The 19315-nt window shown below is 45.1% G+C and overlaps 1 protein-coding gene across 6 annotated transcripts in view; it reads left to right on the plus strand.

The window, feature by feature from the left end:
• Positions 1–19315, plus strand: part of ATXN1 (ataxin 1) — a 221836-nt gene that overhangs the window by 195489 nt on the left and 7032 nt on the right. For all 6 annotated transcript variants that reach the window (XM_067290874.1, XM_013941424.2, XM_067290875.1 and 3 more), the window contains one exon: positions 12920–14957. In XM_067290874.1, coding sequence (XP_067146975.1) covers positions 13080–14957 — 1878 coding nt within the window. In that variant the 5' untranslated portion in view covers positions 12920–13079. The remainder of the gene's footprint in view (positions 1–12919; positions 14958–19315) is intronic.

Here is a 19315-nt window from a genome sequence, read left to right on the forward strand (position 1 = left end):
TGAAATGCATTGGCAAGCTGCAAGCAGATGTGTCTGTCGCTGCAGAAGGGCCCAGGCGGGATGCCCAGGGACACGCTTTGTCAGTGCGGGATGCACGGTCACAAACCAGTTTCACTGGCATGAGTCCAAGGTGGCTGTATTAGGAGTACCAATGAAACCTAAAACTGCACTGTCATGTATTTGTATGTGTATTTGTTTGCTCCACAGCAAATGCTTTCTGATGTGGAGTGATCTAATGAATTTAAAAGGTCAACATCACAGTCCACTAGTGTTAAGAATGAAACTCTGGAAAGGTGAATTTCTGGGTTTAGAAAGTTATGAAGTCCCCCTTTCTAGCTGAATCTTTAGATAATAGATTTTAAATGAACCCCTACTTTCTGATAGACTCTTCATCGCTTTACAATTCAGACCCAGTGGACACAGCTAAAGCTGCAAGTTTCGAGGAAGAAGGGATCAACATTTTTTCTAGATGGTGTTTGTGTCCGCAAGCAGCTGCTTGAATATGCTGAAGTGTGAGGAATGTTTAGATAAGTGCACAGAGAACAGCAAAAGTGGGTGGAAATGGCATAAGAAATAACGCTGAACACATTAGACCACACTTCAGCCCTTTGTTACAGCATCCTTTGTGTTTATACTGTCAACGCAGGGTGGATGGATGGATGGAGGTACAATAAATGGTACATACAATTTGAATTTTTCAGCGTGTGCTTGAGACTTGACTATTTCTCCAGCAAAAAGATGAGGTTTTTTTCTCTGTTTCGGAGATTAGGTAAATCCCATGAGTGATGACAACAGACAGAACTGGGGCTTGCAAAGATACAGAAGGGAAAATATACTTGACACTTGTGAGAAGTGAACTCTGAGCTGGCAGTGTGGTTAGACACACAAGCCTCATTTCAGAAGGCTGAAATATTGCCTTCTCATTCTTCTACCTTTAATCATGAAACCTCACATTCTTCTAATGATTCTTTCAGAGGGAGAAGTGAAATGATTCATATAAAGAACCAGAATTGTTCAAACCACATCCCTTTTATTTATCTAGAGCAAGCCAGAACTTCTGCTGAAGTTCAGATCTTTTGGGATGTTTGCAATGTTCATATGCTGATTTTCTTCTCTTACTCCCTTACATTCCTGTCCTTTTTCCAATGGCCCACTTTAAAATGTATGCAGCTACTTAGAGTGTCAGAAATCGCACCTCAGTGGTGGTTCTCATGTGAATGGAGGAGAGAATCAGAGAATGGCATTTCACAGTTGTTTATTGTGTTGATGCAATAATTAAACAAAAGAAAGTTACTGCTGTGAAGAATGGTTGAACAACAGGTTAAGCAGAAGAGAGGAAACTAAGATTAGTAGGATGGGCGGAGGAGGAAGGAGTCACATTGCCTCTTGGATGAAATAGTCATCAGGGACGCAAGAGCGAGAAGGTGAAGTGAAAAAAACCAGAAGGAATCTTCAAGCTTTACACCCCATTTATTTAGAGTTAGAGAAGGGGACAAAGGTAAGGAAAGACACCTACTGTTTACAGTGCTGGAGAGTTTTAAAGGCCCTTAGCTCAAGGTTGAAATTCTGGTGAAGGTGGCTTACTTGAGCTGCAGAATGCTTTGAGACTTAACTGACGTCCTACGTGGTTTGGAGTACAGAAGCCCAAGGACTAAGGGAAAGAAATGTGTCTCCTTCATACACCTTTTCATCTTTCTCTTTTTTAATTCAGTTACTTCAATAAATGTAACTTGCGTAGTTTTTGTTTTCTAGTTAGTAGTTCCTATGTGCTGTCATGCAGCAGTCAAAAAATTCCACTCTTCAGCCACATTTCACTGCTCATTCATCAGTGAGCTGTAATACATAAAATTCATATTTAGCCCTTTTATGTATCAACAGCTGGTTACCTAGAAGTGGTGTGTGTGCTTGCCTACCAGACACTTAGGTGCTCTTCAGTGCATCCACCTACAGAGAAGTTAAAAAAAGGGATCCAGGAGCTAACTGTGGGCTTTTGTGGTATGGGCTGCAGACTGTGGTTGGTGGAAGAGTCAAGGTCAGAGTAATGGGTGATGGTTTTGAGTCCTTCAGCTTATAGGTTTTTGCTAAGTGTGTCTGACCTTTAGCTAAATGTTGGCCTTAGGTTAATAAAACTTTTAGTAATCTTTGCCAGTGTGTCTGGTTTTCTGTTTGTATCGTGGTTTGTGGCAGTGGCCTTAGAAGGTCTGTTTTTTTGTCTGAAGAGAAATAGGAACTTTGGGGTTAGTTAGAGAAGAAACAGTTGAAGTTCTCACTGGGAAGATTTGTAGTCTCCATAATAACAGAAAATGGAGGGTTGTGAGGTCTGATTTACATAACTGGAGGAAGGTAGGGAGTGTGGATATTCTTGGGGAATGTCATCAAGGTCTATGGCTGAGGATTTGCACCAAAGCATGTAGTTTTCATTATATAACCTGAAATAGTATTCTGTAATAGTCACAGTACTCTGTCTTTCCATATTATTTTTATGGACTTGCTCAGAGTAACCAGCTATCCTGTATTTTTTGCACAGAGGAAAATGAGATAAGAGGGAGAGATGCAGCCTGCTTTCACGCTGTTCAGCTTTGGCTGTGGGAAAGGTAACACCTCTCTCCTTTCCTTAATGCCCAGCCTAGGTTGCTACATGAATCTATTCACAGTAAGTCAGATTTGACTATCGAGTCCTTCTTTTTGGTATTGTCATAAAGCAGCTTTCTTGTAGCTTGCTTTAAAAATGCAGTGGAAGTCATTCTGATGACAGCAAGAGGGGAGAGATAGTGTTCTTTGCAAACTTGCATGTAAAGACTAAGAAAAACAAGTGCAAGAGCTGTGCAAGGGAAGGGATTCTAGTTTGATGCTTGAGTATTACAGGCCTGTGGGAAGTCTTGTGTGTTTACAGATACAGGGGTCAAACAGAGATTTTCATTACCAAATGCTTTTAACATTGCTTGTGTGATGCTTTGCCTCTTTTTTTTGTTACTTTTCTGCTGTGTTCCTTTCTGTCTGGATTTAGCTGTACAACATATGTGGTATGTGCAAAAGAAAGGATAGAAACTGTGCAGCAAAACTAGTTGAGTTAATGTACTGATCCTGCCACAATTTCTTTTTTTCCCCCCCCCTAAAAATCAAATTAATTAATTAGCCCATTGCTCTGGGGAAGCACTTTGCTCTGCTGCTTGCTGGCTACACTGACTTATAAGACTGCTCTCAATCCCACGGTCTCCAGGGCCTGCATCTGCTCCCACTGCTGCTCCTGAGCCCTCGGTACTTTTTCAGGAGGTTGTGGCAAGGGACGTGTGTGCACAGGCTCTGTGCAAAATGAATGCCCCTATCGAAGAGTGACAAATGTTAGGTTGCCCTTTTTTCTTCTAGCCCCAGTGGCTGATGTAAGCATGCTCTTGTGCATGCATGGCACTGGCTATTTGCCAGGTTTAGTGTAATTTTTTTTTTGAATGAATGAATGAATGAATGAATACCTGATTAAGTTAATGAAGCTGAGCCAATGATGGGAGGGAGTGACTTGGCTGCTGACTGCTCTAAGAGATCTGGCAGCACATTAGACTTGCATAACGCTCCATGCTGCGCTCCATATGAGCCACAGGAGAGGGCTGCAATAATTACTTGGCTTTTCGATTGAAAACAGCTGCAGATAGCTAGTCATCCTTTTGTCCATTTCCCTGGTGTGGGGAGGTGACTTGTCTTTGCGCCGTGGATTTCGAGTGGCAGATGGGTAAGATGCTCTCACAGAAGTGATCACAGTGGTGAGAAAACATGTTTGTTGCTCGTTGGCTTTTACAAAAGGTCCATTCATATTTCCAAGCTGTGATTCACTGGACCCACATGTCCAATGGAGGAATTTTTTAGTTTTGAGTTCAAAACTCTTATATAAATTATCTTTATTGGAGTTGTGTGATTTTCTTTTTTTTCCTTTTCAGTTGGCTGGGAGAAGGGGAGCAAAAGGTTTTCTTTTATCTGGTTTTTGTAAGAGAAGTCATTTTAAAATCCTTCCAGTTCCTTTTGGTTGCTGTTTAGAGCAAGTTTTTTCTGGCAGTCCTAGTTTGTACATACCTTTGTTTCTCACATACTTAAGTGAAGAGTACTGGCACTGCATGTTAACACACCGCCTTCATTTGTCAACGTTCCCTGCTTGAGAGCAATGCTGATGATTTGCATTCTTAGTTGGAATGATTTTTTTTTAATTGCAGCTGGAGCCTGTGACTGTGTAGCCTGCTATGTTGTTATAAACCAGCATTATTTCATTTTGTTTTAATTGTTTTCTGCGTTGTCTTGTCAGATAGAACAGCCGGGGCAATCGCACCCTTGCTGTGCTGGCCTCAGCGAAGTGACACTGGTGATGAATTTGGCTCTCTGTGCCCATTTTATCTGTCTGCCATACTGCCCATGAAACGGGAGGCTCCCTGCAAAGCCCGAGTCAGGAATAGCTAACTAATCACTTTGTGTCATGGGCTGCAGAGCCAGGCCAGGCATTTTATGGGAAGAGAGCAGAACAGCTGCTTGAGCTTTTTTTTTGTTTGTTTTTTTTTCCATATACATTCCTATGTGCACATCTCAGCATGCAAGTGACCTTTGCAATCTTGCTTTTGATCAGCTTGCCAGCTTGAGGATCTGCGCGGGACTAGCGGGTATTTCCGCAGGGTGCACCCAAATGTGACTGACTGAATTAAGAAGAAAACTGAATGTATGAATGAATGAATGAAAGAAAGAGAAAGAAAGAAACAACTGACGAGTGGGTGGGGGAATGCTGAACTCATGTCAGCTTTCTGCACCCTGGGGGGGAGCACAGCCATGCACCTTGGGGCCAGGGAGGGGGAGCTGCCGGCATTTTGGTGTTGTCAGTTGTACAGTCAGTGGTCCTGATTCAGCAAGGAGCCTGGTGTTTGCTTCAGGTACGAGCAAGACATCATACAACGTTATGTAAAGTTAAAGCTGTCCCACGGGCTTCGCTGAACAAAACCAAAATTTAGCATTTATTGTGAATTCATTTTCAGCACTTCACAAATGGACTAATTATAGTCCACGTTGCTAGCGCTTGGAATCCACCAGTAAAGCCATCTGCAGGACGGGCGTCCGCTGAAAGGCACCGAGAGTGTAGCTGACCTTTCAAACCTGCCCTTAAAAAAGCTGTGCTCTCACACTGTCCGGTTATGAGCCGAGCTTGAAGGTGCGCTCCCCTTCAGAAGCGCGTGCTCTTGTCTGTAAAATGGCTGCTTCAAGTTGGCCGGTGCTCACTGGTGGCCCTGGCTGGGTTTTCCAAGGGGTGGGACAACCACAGCTCCTGTAATTTCTGGTGGGGGTCACATTTGTCTCTTCTGAAGATGAAGCCAGACATCTTTAAAATTTGTTTTGCCACATGCATGAAAGAGAGAATGTTAACAAGCATTTGGAGACACATGGAAGGAGACCTGCGTGACATATCTGCGGTGCAAATGTGTTCATACAGGCATGACAGTTTCTGTCACAAGTTAAAATGAGTGGCGAGTGGGTGTTGCTTCATTTATAGTCACTCGTGAAATTTTCAATGGAAAATTGTGTAGGCAGCTCCCATTGTAGCTGGGCACATTTTAGATAAATGAAAAACATCAACAAAGTGATTTCTGCATTATAGTTGTTTATAAATGAACTCTATTCACTCGTTTTAGCTGCAGAAATGCCTCTAGGGGATTGATGTAAGAGTGAAGGATTTTGTTGTGCAGTCTCAGACAAATTGGTCCTTCAAATCTGACGTCCTGTAGCTGGCAGCAGTCAGTGCTGTGCAGGAAGAAAAGGGGTATATGCTGCATCTGTCCGCTTACAGAGTAGCATAGGTGGGATCCGCATTTCCTTCCTGATGTAAGCAGGATTGAAGGAGTGCTGTAAGCGCCCGTGGTTATGCCACGGCTTCAGGACCCTTCGGCAGAGGGCACTTGGTGTGTATGAGGTGGAGTACTGCCTTCCTGAACTTCTCAAGTCAGGCTCAGGCCCTTACTAAACAGTCAAATCCTTCTCTTCGCTCCTTCATAGGAGTGGAGAGCTCTGGAGTCTGAGTGCTTCATCCTCCAAGAAGTTTCTCTGTAATCAGCATTGTCAGCTGGTACATTTTTATCGCAAGTCTCTAGATAGCTGACGTTGCTTCACAAAGCTCCAGTTCCTGGTATCAAATGATGAGATGGGAAATTCCACTTTTAGCTAAAATAGTAAGTTTCTGGTCTTGTGGGTTGCAGGGAAAAGCTAGAGAACTGGAGCCTGAAAGGCCTCTCACAGCAAAAGGGCATTTGGGGGACATTTATCATTTTAAGAACTCTTCTATTTGTAAACGAGTGTTTCAGGGGCAAGAAGGGGGGCTGGACTCGTGATATTTGAGTGCCTGGGCTTGGCAGGATGAGGGGTATTCTTGCGAAGCGGAGTGAGGGCCATGCCTGCACAGCAGGCCAGGAGGGCGGCAAGCCAGCGACTGCTCTGCAGCCCCCTGCCAGCACCAGGAGCTGCAGAAGCCGCTTGAGGCTTCAGCAGCAAGTGCTTGCAGCTCACTTGCTGAGCACTTTAATACCAACTTTCTGCAAGGTGTGCTGGAAAAGGGGTGCTCACCTTTGTGCATAGCTTTGCTGTAAGAAACATAAAATTAATGATTCTCACAGTAGGCAGCTAAGAATGGACTGAGATCTCCTATGTCACTCCTGTACAAAGTATACATGAAGCTGCGTGTTCATACACATGTATGGAAAAGTATGTCATATGTCCAGAACATAGCATGATTTTTACAGATGTTGAAAATACAGGCATCTTTTCTGTAGGCACAGAGTTACAGAACCGGGTAATGGCACCCAGATGAAATGACAGCAGAAACCTGCAAACATCAGAGAATTAACTCAAAGTCTTAATTAATTCAACAGTTAGCCTAATTGAAATCTAATCTACTACTAGCACCATGAGAAGCTGTGATTCTTGTGCAGCTCACCAGTACCCACCAGCCGAGATAACAATGTGTCCCTAACCAGAGTATAACTGTAATAAAACATGACTGCAGGACACATTGTCCTCAAAATTCGGGGGTTAAAAAATTCAGGCGTTTGTATCATGTGCATTCATAAATGTCACCAGGTAGATGGCTCTTTTGGAACTCCCATTGTTAGCCTGTTGTGTGGGGAAATATATCTTATGATATTCTTTCTCCTGAATCTTCCTCTCTCAACTCTGGTACCTACAGACTTGTGTCATAAAAATTTATGGTAATGTCAAGCCTCTGAACTTCCAGTGATCTGCTAGTTGAGGTTTGCTTATATCAATTGCTTTTTATACTGTGTAAAGGATGTCTGATCTGACTGGGGGGAGGAGGGATGTGCAGAATAGCTGCTCACTCTGCAAAAAGCTGTATCAGTTTGCTGTGGTGGATTCTCAGAAGAGCTAACACTGCAGTGGACAATCTATCTTGCAGATGCGGTGTTGATCAGGAATCCTTTAGTTTCAGGAGGAGATTTTCAAATTTTGTTAGAGGTTTTCATATTTCTTATTAATGGATCTCTGCAGTTGGCCCTCCTGGGAAATCTGCCAGAGAACTGCGAAATTGGTAAGATTGGACAGTAAACTCATATAGCTATTGTTGGCCTGTGCCGAGCTCCGCATCGCAAGGCTAATGAAATCTGTAGCAGTTACAACTATGAATATGTAGCTGGCAGAGGGTAGCACGTAGTGCTGGGGAAAGCTGGCGCGTGGATCTGAGAGGCAGAATGCAGCTGCAGATCATTCTGCGACGTGTCTGCCTTGTGATCACGGCGAATCTGATCCTGCAAGGTGCCAAGCTCCTTGGGGGAGAGGGAGGAAGCTGGGACAGAGTGCCCTCCCTTTCCATTGATTTCAAGTAACACTGAAAGCACCCGCTCACTGTATCATGATGGGATGGGCAGGTGATTTGAGGTAGGCGCGTTAGAGTGTGCAGCTGATCCTGCCAGACTGCATGCAACACGCCAGACATAAAAAGCAGTGTGTCGGACTTGATTCAAAGGATTATTTTTTCAATGTACTCTTTGATTACTACATTGATGTATACTTGTCAGGCAGGGCAATGGTGTCTGACAGAGGGTAGGCCCAGTTTTTTACTGAAGTGATAAATGTGAGAAATTACTAGTCATACCTGGAGCTGGAAAGTAAAAGCTAAAAATTAGTAGTAATATGTGTGTTATTAGGGTTTGGGCTCAAAAGAGCCTTTTGACAATTAGTGGCTGGTTTGAATATCCCTGAAGTTCAAGGCTGACAGCCACCCCCCTCAGATGATTACTCCATGCAATAAGGAAAATGAGCTTGGTCTCAGCTCTGCTCCTGGTGGCAAATCAGCCCTGCTTTTTAGCAATTCTTGCAGAAAGATCAGGGACCGGAGAATGAGGGACCAGATTTTTGAAGGTGTTTTAGAGAAATAAGTTAGCTAGCTGCTTCATGGGGCTGCCAGAAGTGCCTGATTTCTGAAGGCAGTGAAAATCCCAGCCTGCATATCCAGGTGCTGCAGTGTTGTGAATCTGTCCTCTACCCTGTACCCAAAGACTCAGTATCTCGTGGTGGGATGCAGCCTGTTATTACAGTGTTGAGGGACACTTGCATCGCTGGGTTTGCCTTTGTTGCAGTGAACTAGGTAAATAGAGGAGTTCAGCCTCTAAAGCTATCACCCAGCTTCCTTTCATGAGTTTTAAATTTATTAGAAGAAATAAATAGAAAAATACTGTTTGGGGGGACATACGGAAGTATAAACCACCTTTGCAGTAGCATGCTAGAGTTTTGCATGAAAATGCATATCCTGAGCTTTAGTGAGTAATCCCTTTGGGGCCAGCGCAAACCCAGATGGTGACTCCTCCAAGTGATTATTTTTCTGCCTTAAGCCTTTCCAGGAATTTGAGTGTGGGCAGGCTGCCAGTGGACACTGGCTACCCAGACACTTTAGCAATGTTCCATGTGCGTGAGCTACCAGAGATACCAAAGTCCAGCTGCTGTCCCTGATCTCTTTGTCCTCTTTCCCTTCTCAGGCGGAATTACACACATACACGCACACATGTGCTTGTGCGACACACACTCACAAAGCAGGAGCAAAAATCACCTACTGTTTGCTGTTATTTTGCATGTCTTGCAAATCACGATCGATGACTCCCAAATAGAAGGGAATTCTCAGAGTCGGAGAAATGACTTGGATCCCCCTAAAAGGCGTACAAATAATAAACAGTGTGTCCCACCTCAGAAGGCAGGCAGAATGGGAATGTCTTTCTAGGACAGCAAGAGAAGAACAATTTAACTATGTCTTACACCTCTTGCCTTTGAAACATTCTATTTGGTTTGTCCCCTTTCATTTTTTCCCAAGCAAAATCATTCCCTTTCTGTTCTTGCTGTTGCTGTTGTCCAAATTATACTGAAAACTTACCATTTTACTTTTCACTCCTAAAGTAGAAATAGGCTGGGATTTGCTTCGCAGAAAGGCAGGTGACCTGCATTTCTGCAAATCCAGTCCCATGTCTACTGGAGGTCAAAGTCTAACTATAAAGTAGTTGGGCTGGAAAAAGTGGGGCAGTCTTTATGGTTCTACTGATGCCTAGTACCTCATCTCCATTATGCTTGCTCTTTCCTCCTTTGTTGTCTTGGAGATTTTGGGAAGCCCTTTTGTTACCAGTGATGATGAAGAGAGTCGTATGAAAGATTTACAAAACAAACAAGCAGGCAAAATGCTGTGTGAAGCCTGTGAAACTTGCCTGTTTTCAGATTGCATCAAAGTCTCAAGCCCTGCACCAGGTTGATCAAAAAAGCCCGCTGAGCTCCAGAACTTTTCAAATGACTTTGGGCTCTTTCATGGTTTTGCCTCTCAGTCAGAAGTTCCTGATTTAACCTAAATTCAGTGCAAAAGAGTTAGCATTTGGCATTTTTGAAGGATGTTAGCTTTGAATTTGGAGGCTACCCAAAACTCAGTAGTTCGATCCTGTTTAGCAGACAAAACCTTTGCTTCAGCTCCTGCAAAGTAAAAGTCCACCAAGTTTCATACAGCTTTGTTCTAGCAATTTTGATGTGGAAAAGCTGAATCCAGGCTCCTCAGACTTTTGGAACAACAAGTTTTAGGAGTCTGGTTTACCCATTATAGCAAAATAAGTTGACCCAATTCTGTCCCATGTATAAGCTGCTTTAAACCTGTGGCTTATTCAGGCTTGGCATTTTGAGTCATCCTGTTACACAGGCAGAGGGGCCAGCGCTCTGCTTCCAGTCAGAATCCAGATTTTTCCTCTCAGAGTTTTTTTAGGGTCTGTGTTTTCAGTTCAGGTCCATCTCTGCAAGAGATCAAAGGATGGGCCAGTCTGTCAGCCCTCCAGGTCCAGTCTGGGCACCCTATAGAAAGCAGAGTGATACAAATGGAACGTGTAAAACACATCCCACCGCAGCGCCTCCATGCAGCTTCCTCCGTCAGGAGCTGCTGATTTATGTGCCAGAGCTCCCTGCCCAGGGTAGAAGACTACAGTGAGCTAAAGTTAACGAAGGATGACTGCGCAAATGTAAGCTTGGCGGTTTTATTTTTGGTTGAACTTAAAAATAAAAATCTTTAAGTCATATGTAATATAGTAATTTTAGCTGTTGCCAAGACACACTGAGCAACTGTTAGGAGGAGGGGAAAGACTGGTGCAAATCCCGGGGCTCTTGTCTCCCGGCTGCCCTCGTCCGGCTGGAGTTGCAGCACCGCTGCAGCAGCAGTGCCAGCTTCTGGTGATGCTCCCTGGCATCACCTTAGCCCCCAAATAAGAAGTCAGCTTAGGATCTTCCGGGTTTTCCGGGAAAAAATTACGCTGACAGAATTGCTGGGAGACAAACAGCTGCATATTACAGACACACTGAGGTGGTGTAGTGACTTGGCCCCTCACAGAGCAAATCAATTTTCAGAAACAGAGTTAAAAAGTCGCCAGCCTGCGTTGGAGTACGCCGCTCCCTGTCAGCCTGGGTACTCTCTCTCTCTGAGCTGTGTTTTTGCCTTCAGCGCAGCAAAAAAGTCAAATGAATGCAGGTCTTTCTAACAACCTTTCCCAAACCTACAAATAATTTGCGTGCTGGTTTCTCAGCTTCAGTCAGGCCTGTGCTAATTCGTTACAGCTGTGGAGCTGTTGAAGGAAGAAACAACAAACATTGGTTTTTGAGGGTCTCAGTGGTTATTGGTGTTTGATTACTGTTTATCAATTTTTAAACAATGGAATAATTAACTTAAAGCAGATTGTATCAGACCATTAGAAGCTTTAGACTTTTCCTGTGGGATTATAACAGCTTGGAGGACCATAAATGTAAAGAATGCTCTTAAAGCTAGGTTTAGTCTTAGTCGGCTGTGTCTTCAAAGTGCTATGTGCACATATAAACGTGAGGCTTATTGTTCATTAGAACCAAAGCAGTAGGGAAAGAGATCCCCCAAAGGAATGTTATTTGCCATAAGATAACTATCATTACTGCTGCTCAGCATTCACTTTAAAGTCAGTTATATCCTATTTCCAGCTTCTTTCACATCCACACTGATTCTTTCTCTCTTCATTTTTCTTTCATATAATAAATGCTTTTCTTGTTAGAATGCCTATAGTGTGAGAAGTGAAATTTCTAAGCACCCGTTCTTGCATATCTTTCAAAAAAAATCAGAAATGCAGATAAAAGGTGGTGACTGGACAGGGGGTGGGGAGAGTCTCACTTTCTGTAAAGTTTAAGTATGAAAGAAGGCAAAGCAGGAGTTCTTGGTTTCAGGCAGGTGGGGAAAGGCTGTCAGTCTGTTTCCTTTTTTTTTTTTTTTAAGTGTGATGTGATCTAGTTAGGGTATTTTCCTTAGCAGATAATGAAAGAATGAGGAAGACTCTGTTCCCAGTATCGAGGATGGCTGCAGTAACCTCACTGAGTGATGCAGAGCAGGGAGGGAGCCTGTTTTGCTCTAGCATGTTATAAAATCGTGTCTAGCATGTTATAAAATCGTGAGCTTTTGTGATCGTCAGGGTTCCTGTGTTGGATCAGGGAGATCCAGTCGCCCTCCCCCAAGCAGTTGTAGCTGAGAGTTTTGAGGGCCAGCGTCAACTCGCAGATACAGTGGGCCCCGGCCGAGCGCCCCGGATTGCAGGGACGGGGCCTTTTCCAGTGTCAGGTCTTGCCTGCTCGCTTAGGTGTGAGCTATCAATAGCAGGGGGAGTTCAAAACACTAAAAAAACACATTAAAAATCTGGCTCGGGGCCATCTCTGGCTTTGTGCTGCTGCTGTAAATAGCTTGTTTAGCCGAGGCTTATTGCCAGACTAGTAGATGAAGGGCACGTGTGCCTGTAACAAGCTGTGGCATGAGGGGAGAGCAAAAGGTAACTGCTGTGTTTGCAGCCCTGTCCAGCGTGAAATGAAATCGCTTGGCGGGAGACGCAGAGGTTTAGGAGTTCAGAAGTAACCCACCTTCCCTCTGTACTACTAATAGCTGCTTGTTGCTAACGTAAATATTTTGGCGGGGGGGTTCTTCAGGGATCCCTGCCACGTCATGTGTGAGGTCATGCCATGGTCCCGTGCTTTAGGACACGGCGCGGTGAAGATAGCATCGTTGTTGCAGGGGAAGGAGAGGGAGAGAGTCGCAGAATGAACTGGACACCTGAGAAACATGACAGGTTTTCACAGAGGAGGGAGGAAAGCAAGCCTGCAGGACACTAGGAAATAAGTGACCACTGTTAAACATGAAACGTTTTGGTCAGAGAGTTTCTGATTTGCCTAAAGTTTTACTTATTCTCCTGATGCATTAGCAGGCGCATCCGGGATTTTAGCTGCAAACTGCTCCTTGACATGAGAGCAGCAATGCAAGACATGTTTTGTTTTTGCGGAGGTTTTTCTTTTTCTCGGTGGTTGTTTTGAGGTGTTTGCTTGTTCGGTTTCGTTTTCCAGCGCTGACAGTGTGATTTCCCCCATCCTCTTGTTGCAGAATCCAGAGAAGCTGTCGGAGGATTGTGCTCACGGGGAGATGATTCCTCATGAAGTCACTGGATCCCTTTCAGAAATCAAATGTGACTTTCCATTTATCCGACTGAAATCAAAACCAGCCAGACAGTGAAGCAAGCACAGTGGAGGGGGGACGGCGAAAGATGAAATCCAACCAAGAGCGGAGTAATGAATGCCTGCCACCTAAAAAGCGAGAAATTCCTGCCACCAGCCTGCCTTCGGAGGTGAAACCAGTCCTGCCAAATGAAAACCACCGTGCAGATAACTTAGCATGGCTCCCCAGCACACCCAGCAGCCAAAGCGGCCTGGGGGGAAGGCACAGGCCCGGAGGGACTTCGGTGGAGATGGGTTTACAGCAGGGTTTACACAAGTCACTGTCTGCAGGAATGGACTATTCCCCACCAAGCGCACCCAGGTCCATTCCATCCTCCACAACCCTTCCCACAGTGTACTCGCCCGCGCTCTCCCAGTCAGGGACTCCTGTATCCCCCGTGCAGTACACACACCTGCAGCACACTTTCCAGTTCGTTGGGCCCCAGTACAGTGGACCATATGCCGGATTCATCCCCTCACAGTTGATTTCCCCAACAGCCAATTCTGCAACTGGTGCCGTGGCAGCGGCCACAGCTGTTGCAACCACTCCATCACAGCGCTCCCAGCTGGAGGCTTATTCCACTTTGCTGGCCAGCATGAGCGGCCTAAGCCAGCAGGGGCACAAAGTTGAGCCGCACCTGGTTAGGACACCTGGACTGATTGCTGCAGCGTCTCCTCCACCCACCCAGCAAAACCAGTACGTCCACATTTCCAGCTCTCCCCAGAGCACTGTCAGAAATGTCTCTCCTCCAACCATCCCAGTCCCTCTGCATCCCCATCAGACAGTGATACCACACACGCTCACCCTTGGCCCTTCCTCCCAAGTGGTGGTACAGTACACCGACTCTGGGGGCCACTTCGTCACACGGGATCCCACCAAGAAGCCTGAGAGCAGCCGGCTGCAGGCCATGCAGGCCAAGGAGGTACTGAACGGAGAGATAGAGAAGAGCCGGCGGTATGGTATTTCGCCTTCTGCCGACCTGGGTCTAGTCAAAGCAGGCAATAAACCAGCTCCCCATCATTATGAGACCAGGCACGTAGTGGTCCACTCGAGCCCTGCCGAGTACAGCGCACGGGATTCCTCAGGTGTCCGAGCCTCTGTCATGGTGGTACCCAACAGCAACACACCTACTGCAGATATGGAGGTGCAGCAGGCTACCAACCGAGAGACCTCTCCCTCAACCCTCAATGACAAGGGAAGCTTGCATTTAGGAAAGCCAGCCCACCGGTCCTATGCTTTATCTCCGCAACAGACTATGGGCCACGAGGGGGTGAAAGCAGTTGCCACACTGTCCCCTCACACTGTCATTCAGACAACCCACAGCGCCTCCGAGCAACTCCCTGTTGGGCTGCCTGCTACGGCCTTCTACGCCGGGACCCAGCCACCAGTAATCGGCTACTTGAGCAGTCAGCAGCAAGCAATTGGGTACCCTGGAAATCTGCCACAGCATCTGGTGATCCCTGGCACACAACCCCTGCTTATACCAGTCGGCAATGCAGATGTCGAACCATCAGGAGTAGCACCTGCAATAGTCACTTCATCTCCCCAGTTTGCAGCAGTGCCTCATACATTTGTCACTACCGCCATTCCCAAGAGTGAGAATTTCAGTGCTGAGTCCCTCACAACCCAGCCTGCCTACCAGGCAACCATGGTGCAGGCCCAAATCCACCTCCCCGTGGTGCAATCCATTGCTTCTCCCGCCACGGCTCCTCCCACGCTGCCTCCTTACTTTATGAAAGGGTCGATCATTCAGTTGGCCAACGGAGAGCTGAAGAAAGTAGAGGACTTAAAAACAGAAGACTTTATACAAAGTGCGGAAATTAGCAATGACCTGAAAATAGACTCCAGCACTGTGGAGAGGATTGAAGACAGCCATAACCCAGGCATTGCTGTGATACAGTTTGCAGTTGGAGAGCATCGAGCACAGGTAATAAAATGTGGGAGTTGTGGGTGGAGGGACTAGGGTGCACGTCTTGGCTTCCTTGGTACAGCTTACCTCAGGGCAGTTTGCCAGCAGGTCTCAATTGCTTTGGGTTTAGGGGGGTGCTAGTTTTTCATTGTTCACACTCGTCCATGAGACTGACACGTTTGGTCCAAAAATCATCCACCCTGCAGTGCCAGTGGAGCCATCAGAGCCACACCTATGATAAATGTAGCCTCCTGGCTGTGATAGTAGGTCTTCCTTGGGGACCAGACTGCCCTCTTTTCTTTTGCCCAGGTTGAACTGCTGCAAGGTTGTGTTCAGTGCCCTCCGCAGTCCCTACACTGCAGTCAGGGGAATGGTTTACATCCTCACTTGGAATGGTTCACTCGGCAAACCTCAATCGTATTGCAGACTTGAGGCAATATCACTATTTCTTGCCTGCACTGTGATAGCACCTTGAGGCCCCAGCCTGTCTCTGTTCAGCACTGTAGAAACACACAGTGGAAAAAAGAGTCCTGGCATCATGCAAAAACAGTCTGAGACGAAGGTGGAAGCTGAGACACTGGACAGTAAGGAGATTTGTGGAAGGTCGCTTAGCATGTCATTGCCAGAGCCAGGACTAAGAGCCAGATCTTCAAGTCTGCCAGCCGTTGGCCTACCCAAAGGTCTTCAGTGCCTGATTAGGATTTTGCATTTTCGTATGAATCCCAGTGTGCCTTACAGGTAGAGAACCCATAGGAAGAATTAAATGATCTTAGTGTTCTTTATTCAAATAAAATAACTTGGTTTAGGCAGTAGGGGAGGATATATTTTGCATTCTAATGGGACACACTACACAGAGTTTTATTCAGGTTTCAGTTAGGTTTAAACACTGCATAGCTCACACACTGTGTGTTTAGGGGAAATTTAAAAAGAAAAAATATCAAGATGGCTAGGCATCATGTGCTTCTGAACTTTGTTTCTCACTGGTTTGCAATGTAGGAAAAAAACCCTGTAACTTTCCAAAGGTTTTTTCGGCCAAGAATGTACTTAAAAGCATTATCTTGATACTGTCCCTTATCTCAGCAATTTAGATTCTGCTGTGTTGAGGCTGGAAATAGATTAGATACACTAGATAGCAGCTTGGTTCATAAAGGTACTTGTTCTAAAAAATCTTGTTGCAAATGGCTTTGGTTCAGTTTGAAACAGGAGAGCTGCAAACTTCAGCTCTGAAGAACCAGAGAAAGAGAGGAACTAGAAATGGACAGATGTAGTAAAGCGCCTTAGACTGACTGGTTTGGAGAAGAAAACAAAGAGCAGCGGTACTAAGAAGCAAATTAAACTGAAAAAATGTCTTTCACTCACAGCAGTCTGTAACCCATCCTTCCCAAATTGCAAACATATGGTAAATTGCTACATGTGACACATGCCCTTTCTCCTGTCAGGTATGCAGATTCCCTTTGCGGTTGTGTTCATATATGTGTATGCCTCTACACAGGTGATGGACGTTGGGCCTCTGGTGTTTTCAGTAATGCTATAAGGATGCAATTTTTTTTTCTACTGTTCAGCTGTATTTTGGTGCTCTCACTGAGAGCTGTGCATCTTGGGCTTCTTGATTAGAGGAACTATCCTTGGATCAGAACCAGTTACTATAATTTGCCCCAGTGCCTTGCATAATGAGATCTCAAAAGTAGTAATCTCCCATCTGCAATTTTCATCTTGCTTTCATTTCTCTCTCTGCAGCCAGACCACTGGTCTCTGCACCAGCAGAAGAGGTACAAATTAGTAGGTAGCTTTTGTGTCATGTCTTGTTCACAGATCTGTCAACACAGCCGATGTGTTGTAGTACTGCACGCTGGGAAGAGCTCCTTTGCAGAGGGGAGAGTGCCATCGTCTGGTAGAGAGCATGCTGGGTTTGAAGCTGTAAAAAAAAAAAAGCTACAGCAAAAGCTACACCAGTCTCATCCGGCAAAGTGTCACCTTATCAAGAAACCTATCAGAAGCAGGCTGACATCATCGCAGCTAAAATACTCCCCAGCTGTGTTTCCCACAGGGGATGCTTCCAGAATGGAGCGAGAGTCACGCAGAGATATGATTAGAATGAGGGTTTAATTTAGGTTTCCTGCAGATTCCAGGACTTGGGTCTCTTCCCAGATCAGCTGTGTCCCTGCATAGCAGTGACTGCTGTGCTGATTTTCCCTTGCCTGGTTAGAGAGAGAGAGAGAGAGCATTTCTGTGTGTCTGAAGTCTCCAGTGACCTTACCCTCAGCCTAACATGGATATATGGAAGCATTTAACCTTATTAGCAGGCATGCAATAGTCATTACTTGTTAGAAAATTGCCTGTGAAGAGGGCTTAGGCTTCTCATTGAAAGAACACCATTCAGTCTTGCTGTTCAGAATAGTGACACTGTGATGCTGCTTACTTAAATATGTACTGACTCCAGAGTACAGTGGAAATATAGGTGCATGCGTAGTTTGGCTTTGCAAAATATTTTGTTATAATTAAGTTTCACTCGCATATATACTTCTGGGAGGAGAGAGCTTTTCTAACAGTATTGTCAGAATACAGATTATAAAGGATAAGTGCCATACAAAAATAGCATTGTTACCATTAGTTTCCATTCACTTTATATACTCCTCCCAATGATCTCTGGGAACTCATTATAATATTGATGAATTCATATTTTCAGACTCTGTACAAACATTAGCTAATTCTCACACCAATTAAAGGAAAGAGGTAGGAGTTTATTTTTAGCTGGGTGTATACAACTGTAATGTAAATAGGGAGGCACTATATAGCTGCTGCCGTGTCACCTAACTGCAAGCACACAGCTCCCCCTCCCCAGCACCATGTTAAGGCAGAAAGAGCTCTTCCTCCTGGCTTCCCTCTGCTTCCCATCACCTTGCACATCCAACCCTGTTCCAGGTACTGAAACCTAGAAGAAAATTAACCCACCTAAAGCTACTTGCCTTTTCAGTGAAAGAACTGGCCTTAGCCCATGAGGGATGCTTGGTTTCCATTTGACTGCATCCCTACTGTGGATTAGTGAGAAGTGAAGTAAGTTCCAAATGGACCAGAACCCAAAGTCCTCGCTTTGTTCTGTGTGACTTTTATTCCTCTGGATTCAAGTTGCCTGAAAAAAAGACCTATGGATCTGGATCTCTTTGTAATTTAAAATGTTATTCCTGTATTAACACACACATCATTATTACTTGTCCTTTCTTTTGCTGCCAGGAACAAGTGGAAGGTAGGAATTCACCCGTTAAGGTCAATACACACAGGAGATGCAAAATAAGTTTTCTGAAATGCTCACTTTCACCCCTAAAGTTCAGTTTCTGATTATTGCTGTGGAAAATGTTCTGTAATATTTAGGTCTGCCTAAGAAACCTGGAATACAGCTTAAAAAGAAAAGATGAACATCCAGTTTATAACCTCTCCCTTTTTTTAAACAGAATCATAGGCATTAGAGATGAAAAAATCCTGTTAGACCATCTAGTTAGTACTCCTGCCAGTTTAGTGAATAGTTTTTTTAGAGCTTCATCCAGTTTAGCTTTCCATTTATATCTCTGCATGCACACAAACCAGTCACTTTCTCTCTTGCTCAGCTCTCTACTTTTCATTATCTTTGGCACTGTTACAGACGTAAAAAGGGAGAGTTTGACTCTGTTCGCTGCCGCAGATGGAGATCTCTGCCTGCCTTCCACTCATGTGATCCTGCAGCTTTGTTCTCCAGGCACAGGGGCAGCAATGCTTTGTTCTGGTGAATGACAGGGAAGCTGTATTCTCTGCTCAAATGTGTATTACTGAATTCGGGGAATGCAGCAGATAAGGGCTCATGTGATAAACGAGCCAGCCAGTGGTCCAACTGAAATGGCTTCCCTTGAGAAATGGAATTTCCCTGCTGTGGGATCACATAGCTGCAGAGAGCTGTAGCTACTAACCTTCAAGCACAGGGTTTATTTGTTAGAGTGACAGCATGCTGAAGTGGGGCTGGATGCAGTCATGGTGGGATGCTGAAGGCCTTACAGCCACTCTCCTGTACCCCAGCCCAGACCATGCATCCTGCCAGGTAGTCCCTGTGGCAGGAGATACTGCCTGCAGCCCCATAAATCCCTCCAAGCAAATCCGCTCTTGTGAAGGCAGATGGTGTTTGGGGGTGGTAGGAACAGTGGCATTAGGAGTCCAAAAATCACTGGGTAGGGGAAGTCAGGTGGGACCCAGGCACTGCAGGTCTTCTCTCTGGGAGAGAAAGGGAAGGAGCCACAAAAGAAAGCAATCACGTGAATTGTATCTCTTCCATGTAGAAGTTATTATCTCCATACAGAACAGGGAAGCATTCAGAGGTGAATACTCTTCCTCAGCAAGATTTTCCCCACAGT

The sequence above is a fragment of the Apteryx mantelli genome, chromosome 2 (assembly GCF_036417845.1).
Source record: "Apteryx mantelli isolate bAptMan1 chromosome 2, bAptMan1.hap1, whole genome shotgun sequence".
Lineage (NCBI taxonomy): Eukaryota > Metazoa > Chordata > Aves > Apterygiformes > Apterygidae > Apteryx > Apteryx mantelli.